Source organism: Lynx rufus, unplaced genomic scaffold (genome assembly GCF_022079265.1).
Source record: "Lynx rufus isolate CCGP_SWC_20201006 ecotype Redwood Valley unplaced genomic scaffold, mLynRuf1.p SCAF_2, whole genome shotgun sequence".
NCBI classification, from domain to species: Eukaryota; Metazoa; Chordata; class Mammalia; order Carnivora; family Felidae; genus Lynx; species Lynx rufus.
In genome coordinates, this window is record NW_025814834.1 from 197,298,459 (window position 1) to 197,323,510 (window position 25,052).

The 25,052-nt window shown below is 47.6% G+C and overlaps 1 protein-coding gene across 8 annotated transcripts in view; it reads left to right on the forward strand.

Annotated features, from left to right (window-relative positions):
- PHC2 (polyhomeotic homolog 2) overlaps window positions 1–25,052 on the forward strand; it is a 53,692-nt gene that overhangs the window by 13,927 nt on the left and 14,713 nt on the right. For 4 of the 8 annotated variants that reach the window (XM_047083595.1, XM_047083596.1, XM_047083597.1 and 1 more), the window contains 2 exons: window positions 8,214–8,614; window positions 8,861–9,026. In XM_047083595.1, coding sequence (XP_046939551.1) covers window positions 8,214–8,614; window positions 8,861–9,026 — 567 coding nt within the window. Of the gene's footprint in view, window positions 1–8,213; window positions 8,615–8,860; window positions 9,027–11,233; window positions 11,279–13,321; window positions 13,482–19,865; window positions 19,889–25,052 lie in introns of those variants that run through there. The other 4 variants (XM_047083594.1, XM_047083598.1, XM_047083601.1 and 1 more) reach the window with 4 other exon arrangements.

A 25,052-nucleotide genomic window follows, 5' to 3' on the forward strand; every position in this document is an offset into this window, starting at 1 on the left:
GCAGTGGGCTGCAGAGGTGACCAGCACAGAGTAGGCTCGCGACAGGTAGGAGCTCCCTTTCCCCCTCGGTCCCACCTTCCATCACCACCCAGCTCACCACCAGGCGTTGATGATCCTTCCTCTGTATTGGCTCCCTGCTTCACTCCAGGCCTGCTGCCTGTAAAAGGCTTAACTGATGGTCAGGAATCCTTACCCACAGCTGCTAGAATCGTCTTCCTCAGAGACCGTTATTTCTTTCTTGTTCAGAAACCTTCACTGTGTCTTTGTTTCCTACTTTATCCATTGCAATGCCTAGCCTGTAGGAGGGACTCGATAAATAGCATGTTAATGACTTCTGATAAGACTGACTCTGACTCCATAGGGGCTGGCAAGACCCTCCCCACATTGCCTGATGAACCACTCTAATCGCTCGTGGCTTCCCTACACGGATCTCCTGCCTCCTCGCCCCCACTCCTACCCTTTTGTGACTCACTTGACCTGTCACGTACCTTTTACCTCCCTGCCTTCTGGTATAACACTCCCTCGTCATTGGCCTTCCCTCCAAGATTACCTCCAAAGGTCTGAGCAGCCTCCAACCACTATTCCAAGGCCAAGGCTTGCCATTTTCCTTGGTGCCTACTGACTTGAATTATTCACTTGCCCATCAGCATTTTTGAGTGTTTGTTGTGTGTAAGGCGCCGTGCCTCATTTGTCAAGTAAAGTCAGTTTTCCCTTAACGCACTGCATTGCAGAAGCCAAGTGGAAACCAGTCTCAGTTCTTGCTTGTAAAATGGGAACACTGCCCGTTTGCTTCATAGCCTCATTGTTATGAAGACATGAGATTCAGATTACAAAAATGCCTGGAGAGGTTCAAAGCGACATGCAAATAGCAGATCGTATTTGAAGAATAGCTTCCATCTGATAAGCATCTACTAGGTCTGAGCAAAAGCAGTAGACCTTTTTGTAATTCAAACATAACATTCCAGGGCACATGGGTGACTCAGTCGGTTGAGCGTCCGGCTCTTGGTTTAGGCTCGGGTCATGATTTCACGGTGCGTGAGTTCGGGCACCATATTGGGTGCCTTCGTTGACAGTGCAGAGCCGGCTTGGGATTCTCTCTCTGTATCTCTCTCTCTCTGCCCCTTCCCTGCTCACTCATTCTCTCCCTCTCTCTCTGCCTCTCCCTTGCTTGTGCTCCCTCTCACTCTCTCAAAATAAATAAACTTTAAAAAGAAACTTAAGATTCCAAGTGATGCTAACATCTACTCTATGTGCTATGTATTACCATTTACAGAACAGGAAATCAAGATGCAGGGAGGTTAAGCAATCTGTCTAAGGTTGCACAGTCTCCAGGTGGCAGAACCAAGATGCAAACCCAGATCTGACTCTAAAATCCACGCCGTTAGCCATGTACCCTGTACTGCCATCCCTCTGCCAAGGGTCGGGTCGGGGCAGAGATGCAGCAACCAGTTTCTTTATTAATGTTCCAAGCAGCCTTATTAGGAATTCTGCTCACAGAGGATATTTGGTAGTTTTGCCAGACGCTGCAGAGCGGGCCGAAAGACATCAAGGCACAGGCAGGCCACCAGAGAGTGCCCCAGCAGTTGGCAGTCCTGTTTTTATAACCTAGTTTCTTCTTACAGGGAAACTTCCCTTAGTCTCCACTTTCCCCCTCAGACTCGTGGTCCTCAGCACCAAGGAACCACATTAGAGAAACTTCGTGTGGCTGCTGCTTTAGGTTTCTCCAAAAGGAGCCTCTGTGTCTATCTGTGTGTGCGTGGAGCTCTGACTCTAACGTCAGCCTCAGTCTCAGTTACCCTCGAGGCCTGATCCCATGAGATCTCTTCAGAGAGGAGCAGCCTCTGGCGGGTGCTAGCATAATCTAGAAGCATCCTAAAACTGCCTCCTCTTCTGGCCCCTCTTCTATAGAGGCCCTGAGTTCAGCTGTACAGGATGCCCTACAGGTGCCTGAATGCACCAGGGTATCTTAAGGCTCTGGGTCCCCCACGTGCTATTCCTTTTGTCATCTTCTTAACTCTGAGTCATCTTTGTTTTTTAATTTTTTTGAAGTTTATTTATTTATTTTGAGAGAGAGCATGCGCACCAGTTGGGTTAGGGGCAGGGAGAGAGAGGGAGTGAATCCCAGGCAGGCTCCTTACTGTCAGCGCAGAGCCTGACACGGGGCTCGAACCCACGAGCCGCGAGATCCGCGAGATCACGATGTGAGCCAAAACCAAGAGTCAGACACGTAACCGACTTAGCCGCTCAGGCAGCCCTTAACTCTGAGTCATCTTAAACGTTGCTTCTGGGAAGCCTTCTCTGCCCTCCTCAAGCTGAATCCCCATTTCTGTGTTCTTGATATCCCATGCTTCTCTCCTATCGTCACATTTACCAAGATACGCTGAGTAAACATCTCTTTTACTAGACTATAGTGTATCCTAGGGACCATGTTTCAGCCAGTACCAAACATAGTACTTGCTTTGTAGAAGGTGCTTGCTAATGTTTGCCGAGTCAATGAATGGTTAAAAGCATCTCTTCATTTTCTAAACCGTGAAGAGTAGTGGGCAGCAAAGAATTATGTCATCCTCTCTCACAGGCATCCCTCCCTCACCCAGAGACCAGGTAACTCCAGTAACTCTAGTCCATTATAGCAGAGTCCTAGAAAAATAAGTATACAAGAAAGCCTGCAACCCATGAGGAGATGTTCAATATATTTTGGGACAAGCTTCCATATATTTTGGGACAAGAGTCTCAGCATTTCTGGGGCAGTGAGCTGTTTCTTGCATACTTGAAGCCTTGAGATCAATAGAGATTAATTATTGATGAATTCTGACAGTGGATGCAATGAAGGGGGCCTGCCAGTAATCCCTTCTGCCTGGGGGACCTTAATCCTCTTGTTGCTAACAACCAACTGGTTTGGGAGCAGTGAATTGGCCTCTTGAGATTCTAAGCAGTGTTCAAGGTTGGAGCACCAGACGGGAAGATGAGCATGGCCTAGAGTCTCTCCTTCTAGCTTACATTTGACCGCAGGACACGGCAGCGCAAAGCAGAGAGACCTTGGTGTAGCTCAGAGAAAGGGGAGAGTCCCCCTGGCTGTAAGTCCTCTCTCTTTCTGGGCTCTAATTTGTGGAGGCCCTGGGCCTGCCTCTCCCATGCTCCATCACAGAAAGGGCTGATGGGGCCTTCCAAACTGATGGGTCCTTCCAAAGTGGTGGTTGAGGTCCCTTGGAAGCAACCCTTTGCTCCTTAGGAGCAGTGGACTTCACAGCAGGAGGGGATGGGGGAGCCACAATGGGTGCAAGGGAGAAATGAAGTTACTGGGCATTAGGAAAAATTAAGAAAAGAAAAAAGAGACTTCTGTACATTAACATTTCATAAACTAATATGCCCCATCCTAGCTGTAGGGAAGAGGGTCATGGCCTGCTCCAGTATCATGGCTGCAATCAGATATTACCCTCGCCACCCCACACTGAGTGGGAGGGCATGGCAGAGGGAGAAGCATTCATTGATCTTACCGTGATCACCAGCAGACGTTCGCTAAGCATCTCCAAACATCTGGAGTATCATGTCAGACAATGTGGAAGGTGAAAGACACATAAAAATCATCCAGCTAAATTAAAGCACATATCTTTTAAAAAAAAAAACATTTATCTATTTTTGAGAGACAGAGCATGAGTGGGGAAAGGGCAGAGAGAGAGAGAGAGAGAGAGAGAGAGAGAGAGAGAGAGACATAGAATCCGAAGCAGGATCCAGGCTCTGAGCTGTCAACACAGAGCCCGACGCGGGGCTCAAACACTCGGACCGTGCAATCATGGCCTGAGCTGAAGTCAGATGCTTAACCGACTGAGCCACCCAGGTGCCCCAAAAGCACATCTCTTAAATTAAAAAAAAAGAAAAGAAAAAGAAACAGAGAACATGCCTTTGACTGAAAAGGATAGTTGGATAGATAGGAAGTACACACACAAAAGAGTAAAAGTATTGCCGTTTCATTTAATCTAGGACACCACTGATTGTGAGGTGTGGCATTATTTTACTAAACTCTAAGGAGGAAAAGCACTGCCATTGAACCAACAGCAACCGCGATACGCATGCCAATTTAAGGGATGTTATGTTAAAATGAGAAGGGGAATAAGAATCAATTTTTAAGAATCAAGGAAATATGTATACAAGATAGTACATGTTAAATCACAAACGGATCCAAACAAACAATAAAAACTTTCAGGAATTCTGAGGGAAAACCCATAATTGAGGGTTAAGGCAAAGAGGGAGACAACAGGAGCTGAGCCTGAGCCAAAGAAGCTTAAGCCTTGGATCACTGAAGCAGAAGGAGGGCATTCCAGAAAATGGAAGCACTGAAATCAAAGCCAAGCAGGCACACTAGGATATGACGTTTTATGGACAGCAAGTAGAGCAGTTGGGGTGGGTTGTGAGTCAGTGCAGGAAGGTAGTGAGTGGGGGTTGGACAGGAAGAGGGTCTTCAATAAACCAGGGTGCTGCTTAAACTAAAATGATCTGTGGGTTTGTATCCCTCTCATCCATGCTCTGGTTCTGAAGAGGAAAAGTTCTGTGGAACAGAGTCCCACCATGTTGTCATTCATTCATTCATTCATTCACTCATTCATTCCCCAATACTGATTGAGCATCCACTAAATCCAAGGTTCTTTGGATGAAACAAATGAATCCCATAAATTCTGCCTCTGAAAGGAGATAAGTCATTTACTGAAATAACTATGAAATAGGTATCATCATTACCCCTTTTAAAGATGGTGACACAGAGGTTCAGAGAGGTCAAGTAACTTGCCCAGCAGTGTACTGCTGGTAAGTGGCAGAGCTAAGATTCAAATCCGAGCACTTTGACTCTAGAGCTTATCCTTGACCGCTGGACACGCTGCATCTCTGAGGGCCGTGCAAAGCAGAGAGATCTTGGTGTAGCTCAGAGAAAGGGAAGAGTCCCTTGGCTGTAACGGCAGGGAAAGGATGACGAGGGTTTGATTTGTGTGACACTCTAAGCGGGATGAGACAAAGCACAAGTTCTGTACAGGGGACAGTGAGTAGTAGATTGCTCTGATCAAAGAAATAATAAAAATTCAAAGGTTGTAATGAGATCTTGAATGCCAAGGGCTTTAGACAACAGACAAAGGAGGATCCCCGATGGCTTTTAATCGGGGGTCAGATCTGTGCACTAGGAAGATTAACTTGCAAAAGAAAGATTACTTGGCAATCCATGAGATGGATTATAGAGAGAAGAAACAGGAATCAGAAAGACCAATTAGGAAGTCATTGCAATACTTTACATAAAAGGACTTTTGACCCAGGATAATGCCAGAGCTAAATCATGGTCTTTGCTTTTTATTAACCTCAAAAGGTTACAGGTGTACACTCCCCCAAAATACCTCCGGTCTTTGATCTGTGAACTCATCTACGCCTTCATGAGCCTTGTTTCCATCCCTAGCATACGCTAGCATCATCTGTTCTAAAACAATGCATCCAGTTTTCCAGGAGCAGCGTAGAGGGGAGAGAGTGGGCCGGACGGGGAGGCCCTGGGATAGAGGGCCTCAGGCCGGCGGTGTCTTTTCCAGTCTTGTCAAGCAAACGCGTATTTTCCCTAACTGTACTCTGTGCGCTAGAGATCTAGAACCCTTTTCCTCTCGAATCTTCTCGCCACCTTATAAATCCCCAATTTTCAACTACTTTCCTACGAGAGTCACCCTCATCAGATTAGAGCTGGGAGAGACTCATGCGCTCACCTTGCCCAAACCTCCTGTTTCAGATAAAACTCTGAGTCCCTGAGAAGGAGCAGGACCCGCCGTGGACCACACAGCCAGGGAGTAGCGGGACACGCTACTGATGCTCGGCTCCCTGCCCTGCACCTATGCCAGCTCTCACCTCACAGGGGCAACCGGTGGAGCGGCTGTTCCCAGGGCAGGAATTTGTGACTTTGTCCTGAGAGACAGAGAGGTTTGCTTGCTTTTTCAGTGATAATGCCCATCCTTCTACAGGTCTTTTTGGCCCCTTGAGCCTAACAGGGCACCACGTGGCCTCTTTGGTACCTCTCCAGTGACTTGTTGACAGTCATCTTAAAAAGTCCTGATTGTTGGGGCGCCTGGGTGGCGCAGTCGGTTAAGCGTCCGACTTCAGCCAGGTCACGATCTCGCGGTCTGTGAGTTCGAGCCCCGCGTCAGGCTCTGGGCCGATGGCTCAGAGCCTGGAGCCTGCTTCCGATTCTGTGTCTCCCTCTCTCTCTGCCCCTCCCCCGCTCATGCTCTGTCTCTCTCTGTCTCAAAAATAAATAAACGTAAAAAAAAAAAATTAAAAAAAAAAAAAAAGTCCTGATTGTTTAGTTTGCCTGATTAACAATTCTGATTGTTAAGTTTTGTGCCATTCAATGTGGAATTGGGAGACAAGGCTAAAGTTGGAGGCAGGGGCAATTTATAATCACCAAATAAATGCCTACTGGCAATTTCCATCTGGATGTTCCACCACCACCCAAACCCAGGAAGTTTCTCTAAAAGCCACATTGCCTTCCAGAGTTTCCCTCTTCTGTATTCACTGTCATCCAGACCATAGCCTGTGGGCTGTCCCTTTTCCCTCTCTCAGCCTACAGCAGTCAGCCACCATGGGCCGCCTTGTTTTCCTTTAACACCTCTTGTTTCCCTCCCTTCCCTTCCCTTTCCTTTCTCTCCCTTCCCTTCCCTCCCCTTCCGTTCTGTTCCATTTCCTTCCATTCTGAATGTCATTCTCCTTGGAACTCTGTGTTGGGCTGTGATGAGATAGTGTGTGTAAATCGACAAACTTTAAGAAAGAAGCACCCCCCCACACACACACACACATGCTCTGAAATCTGTTTGCTTTGCGCCTGTAAGGATCATAGGATCCTTTTAAAATGTTAGCTTAGGATCCCAAATTTGCCTTTATCCTTGTTCGATGGGAACCTTTGGTTGTAAAAATGCATTTGTGAGCTTCCAGCTGTGACCCTGTGTATTTGTAAGACACAGCCCCTCTCTGGTGGCTCCCCTCCAGCTGCAGAGCCTTTGTGGAGGGCCACCGTGAGGCAAGACACATTCAGCTGAGCTAGCTGCCCTCATGCTAGGCTCGCCTGGATGCTGCTAGACAGAGTGAGGAGGAAGGACAATCAATCTCTGAGCTGAATTTCTGAATCCCTAGTGTATACAAGGCATGAGCTAGACGCTGAACAGATTACTAAAAAAGCATAAGAATCCTCACCTCCAAGAGAGGGCCTGGTTAAAATGGGAGAAGAAAAGGCTAGTAGCACATGACAACACATGAATTCCAGTTCAGGACAAGAAGTTTATTTCCTTAGCACCCATCTGATGTCAGACATTATTCCAGGCTCTGGCTAAAGAGATACAGAATAGTTTCTGACCACAAGGAGTTCATGATCTTGAAGGGAAGGGAGCTAAGAAGAACTTACAATGCACTGTGATACACGTTCTTATGGTAGATGTATAAGTCCAGGATGCTTTGAGAACCAAGACCAAGATTGAAATCATCATTTTAATTATAGCTAGAAATGATTGAGCACGACCGTATGCCAGGCACTGTGCTATGAACAGTATGTCACTTGTTTTTCTCATTATATTCACACAGTTTTTTTCTCATTTCATCCTTACAACAACCTTCTGGGCAGGAACTATTTTTATTTCTGACTTATAGAGAAGGAAGCCGAGGCCTAGAGAGGTTAAGCAGCTAGCCCGAGGTCCCTCTATATATAACAGAAGGAACCAGAAGTCCAGCCCCCATCTATGTGAATTGGCTCTTCCTGGAGGAGGCCCAGCCTGAGCAGAGCCAGAGGGTGTGAATGAACAGACAGAGCTGGGCTGGGCGATGGGGGGGCCACACAGACCATAGGCTGGGAGGAAAGTGAGCCAAGGGCACAGAGGAGAGAGAGCACACGGCACCCTGTAGAATCCAGTGTTCCTCTGACCAGCAGGCATGGTCCAAGAAGGCTTCACAGAGGAGGTGAGCTTTGCTTTGGGCTTTGAGGGGCAGCCAGAGGGAACAATGTTGCAGCACAGGAAGAAGGCGAGGAAACAGAGACAGCTGCGCCGTGCCAGTGGCCAGGCAAGGCTCTAGGTGAAAGCTGAAAGAGATCAAAGCAGGAGACCTTGAGTTTGGGAAGCCATTGTGATATGGAGGTGGGAGGGGCACAGCTGGGGACACAGCAGAAGATGAGGTCAAGCCGTGCCCCCTGACCTGCTCTTTCCCCCCTTCAGCCTACGCTCAGCTGCAGCCCCACCAGCTTCTCTCGCAGCCGTCCTCCAAGCACCTGCAGCCCCAGTTTGTGCTCCAGCAGCAGCCACAGCAACCAGCGCCACAGCAGCAGCAGTCACGGCTCCAAGCCCAGCCCCAGCCCCAGCTCGCCTCGGTCCCCCCCAGCCTGGCCCCGCAGTCCAGCCCCGAAGCCCATGCCATGCCACTAGGCCCAGTCACACCCGCCCTGCCGCTGCAGTGCCCCACGGCCAATCTGCACAAGCCTGGCAGTGCTCAGCAGTGTCACCCTCCCACGCCAGAAGCTGGGCCTCACAATGGATACCCTGAAGGCCTGGCCCACACCCCTCGCAGGCTCCAGCATGCTTCGGCTGTCATCTTACAACTGCAGCCCGCTTCACCAGTGGTGAGTAAGCCAACGCCAGGGTCCGAGGAGCAAACGGGGAGGACAGCTCGGGCAATCCCACAGCCCCCTTTCGGATGTGTTTTTGTCAAAGTCCTCTCTGGGTGTTCCAAGAAAGTAAAGGGGCCCCTCCCTAATTTGGGGCTGGCTGAATCTTAAAGTCCTGCTACCCCAAATCCTAAGAAGATGGGGCGTATCCAACGATGTAGAGGCAATTTATGGGATGATCTCTGTCTTGTCCCTTAACAGCCCCAGCAGTGCACCATGGATGACTGGAAGGAGGCGGTACCTGGGGAGAAGAGTGTGCCTGAGACTCGCGCTGGCCCATCACCACATCCCCAGGCGATCATCACGGCCATGCCTGCAGGCCTGCCTGCCCCCAAGAGCCCTAGTGTCCAGCAGTCCCCAGCTCACGGTATGAAGTGGGGCGGGGCCCTCGAGGGAGGGGAGAGAGTTGGCTTTCCTTGCCACTCCCTGGCACATTTCAGTTGGGCGTCTGGCATGGGCGGGTAAACCACTGCGAGCCCACGAGGCAACAAGGGAGCTGGGTAGGTGAAAACAGAGAGGGGGAAATGGGAAGATGAACCAAAGCTAAAGAAAGGGGACACAGAAGATATAAAAGGATAAAGGAAAGTTGAAAGTTCTAGACCCAGACTCTGAGACCTACATGTCACCGCTGTCAGATATGTTTGCATATCCATATGCCAAGCTGAGGGTTCAGGCAGGTCTCCAGTTGTCTCAGTTCTCTGCTTCATTTGGTAGGAGAGGGAGTTCTTGAAATTGGAAATATGACAAATGGCTGCCGTAGATCAAAGATACGACAAATGCCTAGGGGGAGCTAGAAGGGGATTCAGAATGAGTTCAGCTCGTGGAAAGCATCTTTGAAAGAACTGCCCAGCTCTGGGATCCCCAAGAGTCTGTGAGTGCCCAGTGACAAGTGGCCCTTCTCCACGACTGGGTTTCAATCGGAGGATCCCTCTACCCTGATGGGAAAGTCACAGCATGATCTCTGACTTCACAGCAGTCCCTTTGCCTTCCTTCCCCTCCCTGCTGGTATGCACAGCAGTCTTGGCCCAGATCTGTGACATTCTGAGCAAGTCAAGGAGGCAGTTCCAGTCATCAGACTAGGTGTGCGCTGGGAGCCGGGGTGGGGAGAGCCAAGAGACAAAGAGCATGGGAAGTCAGGAGGGAGAAATGAGAAGAACAGCACTTGGGGACAGAGTAGGGGAAAGGGCTATGAATGTCCTAGAAGGAATAGAGGATGGGATCAAGGAAAGGAAAAGCGAAAAGAATGTGGAGAAAGAACATCAGGAAAATTAAAAGACAGGAAGGAGGTTATCCGTTCTCTTGGCACACTTGCAAGAGTAAGGGGTTCACCAATTTGAAAAGCAGCCCATTTCACTGTGGAATCGCTCTAATTATCAAAAAGTTGCTCTTCAAATTGAGCCCGAACCAGTTCTCCTGGAACTTCTACTACTGGCTGTGACTGTCTCGTGAATTGTAACAGAGTCCCTCTCTGGCAGTGTCTGGAGACAGTTACCATGTCTCTTTCCCCTCCCTCCCATTGAAAAAAGGAAAATCTCCAGGCTTACATAGCTGAGATCTTTTGCTTCTTTTTTTTTTTTTTTTTTTTTTTTTGTTACCCATCCGGTGTCAAGACCTCCCATTCCCACCATCTGGTCATTCTTGTTTAGCCACATTCTACCTTTTCATTAATTCTCCCAAAGTGTGAGCCCCAAAATTAAGCACAGTAATTCCAAACATAAAAAGCCACCAGCCACCATAAGTTGGCACCTGGACCTAGCTTTATAAGCCTTTCAAGGGGCAGGACTGTTTCCTATATCTGCATGGTATGGTAGGGGGGAACTGACATTTGTTTGAACACCTATTGTGTGCCAAGGACTGTTCCAAGATTTTCCTGAACTCAACTCATAATACCCCTGGGAGGTCAATATTATTGTTCCCATAATTCAGAGGAGGGAGTAAAAGCCTGCAGAGGGTCAAGGTCCCACTGCTATTAAACTGCAGTGCCCTGACTCTGGCTCTAAGTATAACTCCTTCACCTTCCTTCATTAGCATGATACGCCCAGAGCCCCACATTAGCTCCTCGGATGCAGGGGAATGGCACCCTTGGTTCACCGAGCACTGAATCACCTGAATTCCAGAGGGTTGGGTTTGGGGGTTATTTTTTAGTTTGTTTTTGAGGTTTCTTTTTACATGGGCTGCTATCATTCCAGGTCTCCTCACTCTCAAACTTGTACAATTTATATTTTGAGCCAAAATATAGTTAATTATATTTGTTAAATGTTATTTTGTGAACTCAGCCCATAGTTCCTGCCTAGCCAGAAAATAGTAATAGTTAATAGCTAATATTTACTGAGCCTTCTCTGCCGGCCTTTTTGTGTATTTCCTCATTTAATCCTGACAGTAACCCTCTGAGACAGGAACTTTTATCATCTCCATTTTAAAGATAAGAAAACAGAGGCACAGAGAGGATAAGGGAAGGGGCAGGAATGTTTTATATCTGAATTTTGTTATTCATTATATTAACTCCTCTGCTTAACTTTGCCACCTGTAAATTATATAGCATGTTCTCTTTGTCTTTAACCAATTTGCTGATAGAAATATTGACTAAGACCCGACTGAGGACGCATGCTCTGTCTGCAGGTTGGTGATAACATACATTCTTTGTTCAAGTACATCTTATCCCACAACTCCTAAATGAACTGACATTTTCCTAGCTTTCTCTGTCTTCTCTATAAAGCTCTCAAAAATCTCTTTCTGAAATCTATACATATAACAAGCATCCTGTTCCTGAGGTACTGTCTCTTGAGAGAAGTAAGCTTTGCACAGTGGAAACTATTGTCAACCACCCAAGTCTTAAATATTTATCAATTCTGTATATGTTTGCATGCCTGCTCCATGCAAAGCACTGTGGGATGGGAAGTAATATATAGAGAAATAAGGTCTGTACCCTACGTTCAAAGAGCTTAAGTTCTGCTGGGAAAGATGAGAAATGCACAGGAAGGAAACATACAATAAAAACCAAAATGTGATAAATGCCATAGAAGGATTATATGTAAGTGCTTTAAAAGTTAAGAGGGAAAAGTTACTACCACGTAGAGATTATCAGGGTAGATCACTGGGAGGAAGTGGCGTTGTTCTAGAGCAAGGGTTGGCAAACTACATCCCAAGGGCCAAATCCATCACAACACAAGTTTTTGTAAACCATTGAACAATGGTTTTTACATTTAAAAAGTTTTTTTAAGAATCAAAAGAATACTTCATGATATGTGAAAATTATATGAAATCTAAATTTCAGTGTCCATAAAGTTTTATTGGAACACAGCCACACTTATTCATGTGGTCATGTGTCTATGGCTATGTCCTGCTACAACAGCAGAGCTGAAGAGTTGCAACAGAAAAAGTATATCCTGCAAAATCTAAAATATTTGCCATCTGGTTCCTTACGGAAAAAGTTTGCTGACCATTTGTTCTTGAATCCAGAGTTTGAAGGATAAGTGAGACCTAGACATGCAGAGTTGGGGAAAGGGCAATCTAGGAGGGACTAGAGCAAGTAAAGTCAGGGAGGCAGGAAAGTAGAAGTCGAGTATTCTATCCTATGTTACCTTTGTTTATAAGTGTAAGAAAGGAGGTTTGAAAACTCGAAGAAAAAAAGGAATAAGGAAAAGAGGGAGTGAAGTAAACACAGCATATAAAATAAATGTAAGACGCAGGAACAAAGAAAGAGGGATGAGGCCTGAAGGAAAAAGGCAGTGGGAGGGGAGAATACGAATGCCAAGAAAGGCAAGAAAATGGGGAAATGTTGGGAATAGAAAGAAGTCAAGCATGGAGAAAGAAGTTCGTGTCATCTATTCCTGATAAAGCTGGGGGGCGGGGTGGTGAGAAGTGTTGAGTCACCCTTGTACATCGTTGGTATCCCCTGCAGCTCCTAGCGTTATCTACTGACTAGGAATGTGCTTGCCACGACAATTCAGTTTAACTCAGTGTGGTTTAGGAAGAGAAGTAACATTTATTGGGCTCCAACTGTGTGCCAAGCACTGCAGGCAATTTGAGTAAATGTCCTCACTTAACCTTCACAGTAAGCCTAAAGAGTAAGCATTATCCCCGTTTATGGAGGTGTAACTGGGTCACTTTGGTCATTACTTAACATCTGTGATCCTCAGTTCCCAGTGGGGAGAATAATGACTACTTGTAGGGTTATTGTGAACCCTAAGTGGGAATGCGTGCGCGTAGGGCTTGACACACTACTGCTAGTCCTTATTATTATTGCTCCGAATTGGCGGGGCGGGACTCCACAGTCCACCACCGCACTGGGGACTTCCGACGGGCCGCGCGGCGCTCGCCTCCCTAAATCGAAAGCCCAAGTCCCTAACCCGCCGCCGGGCTCGAGGCGCCTTCCGGAGGGCGCGGGGCGGGGCCGGCGCGGCTGCACAAAGGAAACGCGCGGCCCGGCTTCCGCGCCGGCGCCCCGCCTCCCGGAGGCCCCGCCCCGCATGACCCAGGCCCCGCCCCGCCCCGCGCCCCGCCCCCGGCGGAGGCGGCCGCGGGAGCCCTGCCGGGACGCGCCGCATTGTCTCCGCGGCGGCTGCAGCCCTCGAGCGCCCGCCGCGCGCGCGCAATCCGGCCGCCGCCCGCGCCCCCGCCCCGGCCTCGCGCCCCCGCCGCCCTTTGTTGACGCCGGCCGGGCCGGTGCGGTCGGATGCGCCGCGGCAGCCCCGGGCCCCGGCTCGGAGGCTCCCGGCGGAGAGGAGGCGGCCCGCCCGGGCCCGGGACCCCGTGCGAGGCGGCGCCCGGCCGAGGGGCTGCGTAGGCCCCGCCCGGCCAGGCCCAGCCGGGCCCTGGACAGGTCAGTGTCCGTGGCGGGGGAGGGGTTCACGCCAGGAGGGGGCCCGCGGCCCGCGCTCGTCGCACTGGAAGCCGGGCACCGCCCTCCGGTGCCACTCCCGGCCCGGGCCTGCTCGGCTGCCAGGCCGTGCCAGCCCGCGACTCTCGCCCTCTCGGCGCCTGGGAGGTGCCCTCTGCCTCCCCCGTCGCCGGGGACCCTGCCTGCCCCGCACTCCCCCGGAAGCCGCTGTGTCAACCTGGGCGTGCCGAACGCTTCCGTGTGTCCGCGCCCCTGCCCCCGGTCCCCGCGCACCCCACCCCCACCCCCGTCCTCCGGGGACGGCCATCCACCGGGGGATGGACCGGCCGTTTAGGGCCAAGGCTGCTGCCCTCCGCCGCGCTCTGTTGGTAGGGGACTGCTTCGCTTGGAGGGCCTGCCGCTTCGCTGGAGAGTTTTGTTTTTAATCTAGTTCAGTCTCACGAGGTTTTTAATTGGATGGAAAGGGACAAGCTGTTCTGTGTCTGTCCTGTCTTCCATTTTTAGAAGAGCGTTTTCTCCCTTTCTGTGCCAAATGAAGGTATACTGAATTGTGGATTCTTTACATAAAAATCGGGATTTTCGAGATTCTGTTTAAATTGAAGTCCGCAGAGAGGGGAATAATTTGCCCAAGGCTAGGTTGCCATTAGTTTAATGATGAAGCTACCATCTGAACTCCTGGCCCCTGACTTCTATATCGTTGGATACCACCAGTCAGTGCCAGTGATCCCACCTCTTCGTCCCTTCCCCACTCCTGCCTTCGATGCCTAAACAGATTTCAGTGACATACTTTCAGTTCTGATCAACTTTCCTTTCCTGCCTACTCCATAGCCAGAATGTTCCCCTTCTTCCAGTGCGGTCTACAGACACACTCTTTTATTCTTTTGCCTGCTTTACAAATCAGTGACAGCTTTCCCCTTAGATGTCTCCCATCCTAGGGCTCTAATCCCCTCCATTAGCATATTGGGCCCAGAGGATCCCTTGTTGTGAAATAAGCAACCGACCTAAATCCACCATATGTCCCCGATTTTTCTAGGACAGCCCCAATTTAGAATCTTCCATTCCATTGTCTATCAGCCCAAGTGTCTTGATTTTTGGTTTAGAAAATAATGTCACTTTAACTGTATCAGACCCTGCTGTCCTGGCCTTTTCCAGCCATTTGGCTCTGGGGCATAACTGGGTAATCCAATTATCATTCACCTGGGATTTTTCTTCTCCTCCTGAGTCATCCCAAATGTTGGAACTGCCAGGATTCCTAGGTGAGTCTGAAAATGACAGGCTAATGAAGGAAAGAAATTCCTTGTTGCACCTATATTTCTGCCTCCCTGCCCTCCCCATCTTTTATTCCAGTACAGGGCAGCAGACCTGTGGCAGTGTCTGTGGATTAGGGCTTAGGTTTAGGTCACGGGGATGTAGGGTTTCATATCATTCCACTGTAAAATAGGAAGAAAGTAACTAAGTGTGTTGATTATAGGGCAGAAGGTTCTGTCGGGAATCTTAAGATGCCTGCACAGCTGAGTAGTTTTGGTTTCACCCAGATTAACACACTTTTATTAGGCTCCTGCTTCATGTAAAGCCTTGCCCTAGGCACTGTGGAGAATATAAAAGTGATTTTCCCACGTAGCCCCCAACATCTGGATCTGTATTTGGAAATATCCACCCTTTTTGAATCAGCTGATAAACTGTTTCTCACTGTTTCTGTCCCTAAATTCCAGTCCCTGCAAGGCAGGAACCAAAGTTTCTGGTTTGGCTCATTCCCAGGGGCTGGCTTGTTTCACAGAGGGTCCAGCAGATGGGTAATGGTGCTCTTTTGGCACCTGCCCTTTCCAGGCACTCTTCATCATGGGAGCCCTGCCCACCCAAGATCTGTTTCTAGGCTTGTCTACACACACTGGGAAGGATAGATGCCTTTTCCCCTCCAACCTTAATCTTGAGAAAGTAGGTGGTTTCTTGGTCTGTATTTCTGTTGTTCTTGAGTTGGTTTCTCAGTTACCCAACTGTGTTTTGCTTGAGCCGTCTCTCCTGTTGTCACTCCTTTTTTTTTTCTTTCCTTTTTTAAAGCTGTTGTTTTACTGAGATGTGGCACATAGATGCTTCAGGAACATTGGTATTTCATCATGTACTCACTGCCCAGCTTTTTCCAGTTCTCTTCCAGGTCCTGACATAATTTCTAATTTACCCTTGTCAAGCACACTCAACGTCTATTATTTCCACTTCCCTCAAAGAAAGGAGGAAACTCCAGCTCTTCTTCCTCCTGTCCCTGTAATGATTCTCCTGGCTGTAGGCCTCGTCAGCTATTGCTTCTCTGCCTTTCAGTAGAGGATAACCTTTTAGGAAGCTGTTGTTCTGCTTCTCTGGACATAAGTCCTCTGTCACTGACTTTCTAGTCTAAGCTGATTGAACCTGAAACTTCTGTTCCTGCCACCAAGACCCCCTCCCCCATCTATGACCCTGTGCCTGTTACTCACTCTGGCTCAGCCCCAGAATCCACTCTTTTTCAGACCACATCCTTCTTCCTGCCTTACTCATTTCCTGTCTCAGATACTTGGGATCCTTTAGTTCTGATCTTTCCAAGGGAAAGAGAATAAACTAAGAGAAGAGGAATACATGGATAGATGGTCTTATAAACTTGAGCTGTTCTTTCTCTGGTCTTACACACTCTCACATAGGCTGTCCCCTCCCTAGGTTTTCTTGTTTAAGAAAAAAAGAAATGATGACTGTCTCAGAATTAAGAACCCCCACGTGTGAGTTCCTGTCTTTTTGTCTTTTTTTTTTTTTTCTACTGTTGTGAATGTGGAAAGACAAGAACTTATCCTCAGACTCATCCTCTAAGTTTCTGCCCTCCTTTGGGCTGTGGGCCTCAGGCTAGCCATTTGGTAACCATTTGCCAAATAAAGTTCACCCACATCCTATCAGAGTCCCTTGCTGGATCAGTAAGCCAAAATAAAATTTAAATTTACAAAACTAGGGAGTGCAATGGTGGTTCGAGTTCTGATAGTGCTGCCCCACGCTAGTAGGCTTTTTACCAAGGGTTTTATTTCCCCCCCTCTTCTTCGAGTCATTCCAAGTTTATATTAAAGTTTCTCCCAGCTATTCAATGTCATTTGATCTCCAGACAGACTTGGTCCTGCCCTCAAAAAGATTCTCTTCTGAAAAGATACATCTACTAGAGAGGAGAGTCGGGAAATGAAAATAAGGAGTCTCCATGAATGATATTGTCTCTTTTATTCCCTTTTTTTTGAGCCATTTGGCAACTGGAAGATGAAGATGATGACTTTCTGTGGTCAGGAGGAATGTCACCAAAGTGGCTGGAAAGAGGATGCTATTGTGTTTTCCACCCCCGTGGAAAAGCAGGCTGGGGACTGCTGCCTTATGCAATCTGCCCTCCTGAGGCCTTTGTGCCAGTAACAGAAATGACTCTCTCTGCAGTGACTTGGCACCTTGTTTGTTGGAAAACATGGCTGGACTACCCCTCAAAGTGGATGTATGAACGTGTGTAGCTTTAGGTTTTAAGAGCTTCTATGGCATGGTTCAGACTATAATGTGAGTCACCATTTAAAGATTCTGCTGTGTTTTATGTTAAAAAACTAAGAAGTGTGCCTATTTAAGATTACTTATTCATCTCTCGAATAGATGCAGGTTTCATTTTGAGCACTAACTTCTTTCAGAATTTCACTTGGAATTACTAGCTACATCAGACCACTGATTTGAGAAACTCAGAGGCAGACCACCTTGAATTCAACTTCATGACACTTGAGGAGTGGTTAGGAAACTAATTAACCATTTGTTTATCCAAGACAAAAACCTTAAAGATTCTGGATTTTGTCCCATCAGTAACAAAAGTAGAGAATGATAGACGCAGCCAAGCAATGGGCTATTTTATAGTTAAGCAAGAGTTATACAGTTACGAATGTTAGGGGTTTTTTAAAAATTTTTTTAATGTTTATTCATATTTGAGAGAGAGAGAGAGTGCGAGCAGGAGAGGGGCAGAGAGAGAGAGTGAGAGGAAGATGGATGATCTGAGGTGGAAGCAGACTCTGTGCGGACAGCACAGAGCCCGATGCAATGCTTGAACTCACGGACTGTGAGATCGTGACCTGAGCCAAAGTCGGGTGCTTAACTGACTGAACCACCCGGGCGCCCACCAATGTTAGTTTTTGAAGATAGAAGGTGTAGTAAGAACCATAACGCATAATTTAATACATTGTTGTGTGATTCATCCTAAGATCATCTCAGCCAGCATGGTAAACTTAACAGGTTTTTTTTTTCCTTCCCCTTCCAAATTATTTATAGTTCATGAAAAAGGATGTGCTTTTCTTTCAATTTCCAGATAATTTTTTTTTTTTTTAGTTTAGATAAGTCTAGAAGAAGAGCACATTCTTTCTGCATTGCCAGAGAAAGGATTGTTATTAAACAGGGATTGCCAATTCTGACATAAGTTCAGATGTTGAAGAGTATTGCCATTTACTATTAGGACAGCCTTTAAAGCAAATATCTATTTTCTGGATGATTTTCTCCTCAGCAGAGAAATTTATTATAGCTTCTCTTAAAAAGAGATGACTGTCAGATGGAGTGTCCAGCTCTTCCCCAATAGATTAGGAGGACTGGGCTTGACACTGAAGATTGAGACTATTGGCAAGAAAATGAAAGCTCATGACCACTGGGGGTTATTGTTAAGGCCCTAGCTGCATGGCTGTTATGTCTCAAATACTATATAATTATCCCTAGTTACTGATATCTTGAGCGTATTTGAAACCATCCGTATGTGACCTAAATCCATACAATCCAAATCTATATTAATCCAGTCTATACTAAAACATGTTTAAAACAGTCAAAGCAAATGACACTTCAGATGGAAACAAAATTAATACCAGTCAAATACTGTTTTTTTCAAAAAATCGATTAAGTCTATATTTTCAGGTCTCCAGTGGTCAGTATTAATCTGTTCTGTCAGCTGATTGGTAGGATAGGAAGGTGATTGCAGACTTGGACAATGGTTTTAGGAACGGAGTGATGTTTTCCAAGAGCAGAAATGATCGGGAGGATTGGTTTGCAAGTTAATATCATCATCCCATTGTATAGATAAGACAGCTGAGGCTTAGCTTTTTCCCCCTCTCTCTGTCTCCCTCCTCCTCCTCCTCTTCCTCCTCCTCCTCCTCCTCCTCCTCTTCTCTCTCCCATTTATCTAAGAATATTAGTGCTACTGCACTTGGTAAATAAATAAGCATATCAGGCAACATAATGGCCTTTACTTTTATCAACCTGAAAATAATTAGAGAATTCACTTTGTGTGTCTTTTTTTAACAACTGGATTTAACAAGAAATCCATCTTCCATAATTTTACCTTCAGCCTTTAACTTCTTTCCACAGGCTAAACTGCCTTTGTAGTTTAGTTGCTCCAAAGTTATCTTTTCTGGTTTCTGGGGTTCTGCACTTCTCTGTGATACCCTGGGACTCCTTACGAAAGAACTGTGTACAAAGGGAATGTAGTGAAAGAACTGTGTACAAAGGGAACATAGTGGTTGTCTCCTCCTTTGGATTAATCACTGTTGAAGGTGAATTGAGACCTTTGGTTTGCCCCGAAGGCAAGTGCATTTCTGTTATGTTGTAGTCATTGTCAAAGTGGAAGTAACTTTTTTCCCTGAAGCCTGACCTCAAAAGGACAAGGACTTGACACCCTGAGTGGCCCAGGGTGTCTGAGGAACATGAAAGGTACCGGAGTTTGGGCCAGTGGGAGAATAACTCTGCCCCGAGGCTACACGAAGCCAGGCTCTATGAGAGCGAGATTAAGAGATTAAGGCGGGTTTCCTAATCTCTCAGGTTTCAGTGACGTTAGCCCTCCTATGGCCAAATCCTGCCTGATCGTGTGTTGTCCCTGCATTATCTTATTGAATCTTTACTGCAGCCATGTGAGACAGGTCTAAGTACCCATTTTACGGATAAGGAAACTAAGGCCTAGAGTAATTTGTCCAGGATTACAAACTAGGATTTAAGCCTAAGGGCTTTCTGATCCTAAAGACTTAGCTGCCTTGTAGCACAGCTTCTAAATGTGATCAACGCCACATATCTTACATATAAAAATTCTATTCACTGTAACCTTGTTAGATAGGCAGTGTGATCCTCTTTTTTATAGACGGAGAGACTGAGGCTCAGAGCAGGTACCAAGTGCTCGCAGCTCGCGGGTAGTCAAAGGTGGAGCCAGAGGATGAACCCAGAGCCAGAGTCTTCCTCTGCCCTGCTGACGTCCACCTCCTGTGATCTTGAGGTCTCGCGTGCACAGCCTCTCCCACTGGTTCCAGACATTTGGTCTTTTGAAGTCCTAGCATCCGCCAGGGAGCCGTGATGGGAGAGTATCTGGGAGCCCTCGGCCTCCGCCTTGGATCCCGCGAGAGGTAGCTGCGATTCCCAGGTGCACCGACCTGTCCTGTGGGAAGTCACCCCGTGGCCTTGCAGGTGCTGCTGCCGAGTCTGCTGGGTCCGTGGGCCGGGAAGCCGGCCCTGCAGCTGTTCGGAAACCCCCGTTGCTCCCGCTGTCCTGACCTGTATGGGGGAGGGTGGCTGTCCGCTCCATTGATTCCTGCCTTCATCGCCGGGGGTGGCAGCTTGGAAAACATTCAGCTGTTTACAATTCAGCTTATGTACACTGTGGCTGGGGATTGTGGGTGAGTCAGAAGGGCCGCTCTCTCGGCCTGTGTCCTGAGAGACAGCGTGAAAGTCAGCTGTATGGTAATGGCTGCCAGGGAGGAGGAGGAGGAGCCCTCCCTAGCAGATGCCTCGGCCGGAGCCGCTCAGCCCGGATGCTTCAGGTCTGAGGAGCACGTCTGCCCTCCGGTCCTCTTAACCCGGACTCAGCAAGGTCGTTCGGCCGTGTCACTGAGAGCGGGTGTGGGGCTACCCGGCTCAGCCTCCCCTTGCGTTCCGCCGGCCGGCTCCCCTGCAGGAGTCCAGGCGTGGACCCAGAGCCTCGCCCTCCTGCGACTGCTCGGCCAGGGGCCCCGGAGCCCCCTGTGACTCTTCCCCTGAAAAAGTTACGAACATTGGGCATTGGTGCCTCCTGCCTTGTGATACTCAGAAGACCCCCGGGGTAGGAAGGGGCCTGCGGTTTCCCCGTGACTAAGAGCTCCTTTTGTGCATGTTTTAGAAGCTACTGTCTTCCACATACAAGGCAGCCACCCTTGCCTTGGTTCTGAAATGCACACTTTTCCCCTTCTGGAAAATTCAGATGCTAGACTCCAGTCCTGTGTGATCTAGTGCCCATGATCCAGAAGGATCACTGTCCACTCCCACCCTTCCCACCAAGCCTGCTGTCCCGAAATTGGGAGGAAAGCTGTCTGCTTATCTGAGTGGCTCACAGCAAGGTGTGAATGACCACAGGTGTCTATTTACATTTTAAAGGTTGTTAACCAAATGATTCTCTTTAATTGATGGACTCGTGAGGTCCCAGGATGGAGCCATCGTCCTCCTTCTCTTGCCCCCTTGCCCTTTGTCCCCCCATCTACCTGTGTCTGCCCACCCCTTTCTCCCTCGTCACCACCCCCCTCCCCGCCACTTCAGTTTCCTACTCCCCCCCCCCCCGCCGTGGGGCGGTGGTGGGGATGCCAAAAAACGTGTTTATGAAATATCTGACCTTCCTCACTTTCAGAATGGCACCAATTTCTTTACTTATTTCTTTCTGAATAACTAAAGAGACTGTAAGAGTGGCTGGTGGGGTTTTCTGCTGCCCTCAGCTTACTGTGCTTTGTTACTACCCACCAGATCAGCTGCTCTCTGCCTCCTGGATATGGTTTCCCTGGGCGTTCACTTCGCAGGCGCTCCACTCGGGCTCTCTCTAGAGCAAGCGGTTCTTCAGGAATCCTGCTGTCCCCCATCCTGGCCGCATGATTGGGCCTGCTAAGCTGAGGCACAGTGAGCATGATTTCAGAGCCAGGGGCATGGAGAGAATGCTCTCTGTTGTATAAGCAACCTTGTTTTGCCATTTGTCGAGCAGAATTTGCTGGAGGCAAATGACCCATGTTATCACCTACTTTGCTTCCTTAAATTCTTTATTAACTTCATTAGCTCTGTCTTACTCCTGCTGCAGTCAAGCAACGGTAGTTAGAAGTCTTGTAAATTAAAATACTCCTCCTGTCTGGAGAAGATAGAAATGAAAGCCATGGACCACGCTGAGGGGGCAGGAGACGCTCTGCTTGCCTTCCATGTCCTCTGAAGCAGGTCTTCAAGGACTTGCTTTAGGGGCACACAGAATGAATAGCCAGACCACCTGATATGCCCATAATAACTGTTAGTACTAAGCCACGTTCCAGCATAACTGATTTTTGTTTTATCTGCACACGTGGAGAACATCAGACTTAGTTCTAAAATGACCCAGATTTCGCATAGCTGTGGCCATCCAGACCTCTGTCTTCAGTGGGCAGGAGAGCTCAGCCTCTCTAGACACCTAGTGACTGGCCCTGAGGCTGGGGCCATTTTTATAGGAGCCTCCCAGGCTCTGCCTCTAGAGGTCATCATGCTTCCAGATGCCTAGAGCCCACACCCATGTTTCGAAGGGGCCAAGGAATCCAGCACTCCAGCCTTCAGGGCAACTTAATGCCCCTTCTTGCTGAAGAAATCTCCACCCTAACGGGATGAAATGGGCTAAGGAATAACTCTTGTTCTTCGTGACCAGGTACCCAGAAATGCCGCTCCTGTAGGAGGCACTGGCCTAGCTACTCTCAAATCATTATAGCCTCGGAAAGTAATTTACAAATCAGATGGTGTCAAGTTCCCTGTCTGAGACTGAGACGACCGGCGAAGACTGAGACCATGGGTTCCAGATGATCCAGTTTAACAGACATTAAGTAGCTGTCCTATAGTGGGCATGGGGTTAGTTCCTGAAGATACAGAGGTAACAAGACATAGCCCCTGCCTAAAGAAACTTGCTCTGCCTAGCACAAAGGATGAACCCCAGTGCAAATAATCTCACAAACAGGCTGCTGGGTGGTCCACATTTCTGCCAGAACCTATGAATGAGACCAGAATTGAGAGGCAACCTAGAGGTTGAGACCTACATAATGTTAACAACTGCCCCAGAACATATGTCCTGTTCATTCCTATCTGCATACTTGGCCCTTTGTGGGCAGCTTCATTAAAAGACTAGATTCTCCCTCCCTGGCCTGCCTCCCACCCCCAACCCCCCCCACCCCCACCCCCACCACCCGCAGCCTGTCGTGCTCACGGCATCCTGGCCTCCACCTTTCAGATTTGGGTGCCTATTTGTGTATAATGGCTTTTGAGACCTGTGGAAATCTTCAGCAGCACCACCAGCCTCAGGACTGGTCAAGAGAATTGAGAAAGCAAGAATTCCTGAAATAGAGTCTTTCTTTCTCTCTATCTTTTATCTGGCCGCAGGGCCGGCAGGACAGGTTTCTGCAAGTTTCACTATTAAGCTGCTTTCCCTCCAGCAGGCTGCAGAGCAGTCTGGGAGAGCGGGAAGCAGATTAAATTAATCTCAGAGTGCTGAGCTTGGCAGGGGGTGAGATTGTGTTTGGTCATTCCAGAAATAGCCCAGACTCCTTTGTTCCTAAAGCAGATGAGGAGGCCTTGGCCCACAAGAGGACTGCCAAGCAAATAGTCGCAAACCTTTGTATATTCGTAAATCGCCCTCCCTCTGTCCCTTGGCTTCTGTCTCTTCTGCAACCTGCCCGTTATAATGGGCAGTGATAGCTTCTAACGTTAGGGTGAAAGGGTTTATTTGTTTATTCTCCTGCTTAATAAGATCCTTCTTTTAAAACTGAGATTCCAAGAAGTCTTTGCTTCCCAGAGTTAAGCATCGGCTCTGTAGACTCGGAGCTACTGAAATGTATCTGTTCACTACTGTATTTGGCGTGAGGGAAGAATCTGACCTCAGGAGTCTGCCTGCACCGCCCTGTCTTGCAGTGCTCCAGTGCACATTAATAGACACTGCTCTGAGACACAAGAGGGGAGGGAGTAGTGGTGGGGGAGGGAGAAGAATCAGGCAAGGATGGAGAGATCCCATAAAAGGAGACAAGGCATCAGAAGCAGTTTGGTGATGAATATCTAAAGAGCCAGAGGTGGGAGTGACCCCAGAATTCAAGGAGAAAGGAGTACTTCCACAGAGGAATTATAAACCAAAACAAGGGAGTCCTGTGTCTCCCTCCTCCTGTGCTCTCAGTCAGGAATGTGACCATGTTTCAAAGAAACAAAACAAAAATCTTAACCAACCCCAACCCCTGAATTTTCTGTTGGTGTTGACTGGGTCCCTGACTTTAAAGGATGTAAACAGAGAACACCTAGGATGATGATGAACTTGCAGCCTTTCGTGAAAGGAATAGAAGAAGCAGAGGGCGTTTGGCCTGAAGGAGAGAAGATAGAGTGTGGTTGTGAGTGATACGCTTTCTGACACCAAGAGCATTTCGTGAACACTTCTGGTGTGCTGCTGTGTCGGGGGATTATCTCCTGCGGTCCCCATAGCCACCCGACACTGTAGGGTAGGTGGTGTTACTGTCCTTAGTTTACAGCTAGTGAGAGAGCTAGTCTCAAAGAGACCACGACTTGCATTCGTTTGAGTGATAAAGACCAGTCTCTAAGCCAGGTCAAAGCCTGTGTTATTGCCCATTATACAAATGCAATTGGCCTTCTTCTGTATGGTCTTAAGGAGCAGAAAGGTGGGCAGAAATTAACAGGAGATAGATTTTTCGCTCACGGGAAGGAAGAACTTTTTAACCGAACTGCCCACACTGGGAACAAACCACTCCGAGGTAGTCCGTTCCTTTGCCATCAGAGCTGTTCAGACAGATGCCCCAAAACCACTGGGTGGTGGGAGTATTACAGAGAAGTTTCAAGCATTGGTAAGGGAATGAACCAGACTTTCTAATCTTGTGATTCTGTAATCTGTAGTTCATTAGAGAAGTCAGGAAATATTTTACTAGGCTCTAATTAGATGTAAATTGCCACCATCTAAAAATAAAATGTTAACTTCTATAGTCAGCTCTATATTTTAACAGCATTTATTCATCAGTTTAAGTAAAATACATGTTTTCTTGCCTATTTAAAATATTAAATAAAAGAGAAAATGTAATTCTGTAAATGCAGGCTTAAATATTTAACATTTAAAAGCAGAGAAATTTAATTTGATTGATTTGATTTGATTGACCTGGTCCTCCTAGTTATTCATGGACAGTTAAGAAAAGATTTTTTGATGTAGTTCCCAAACACCTTCATAGTTTAGAGAGGCGAATTCCAAAGGGGAAGATTTTCATCTCTACAGTAAAGTCAAAGCTGTCAAAAACTTTTTTTTCAAACGACTATAAACACTTAAAGGAATTTTTCCAACTTGCTGGTGTGAATGTGTCTCAAACAAAAATTAATTTTAAAAAATCTCATCATTCATATCTCTTGGATGGCTCGTGCTCAGCTCTGAAATTTATTATAGTTGAATTACTGAGGTCTGATTAGTGACGGCATGTGTCATAGTCGATTCTTTTCTATCAAAAAAGATTTATCCTGGTTTATTGAGCATTAGGACTGCTAGTAATAAAATGAACCAGCTATAAACCT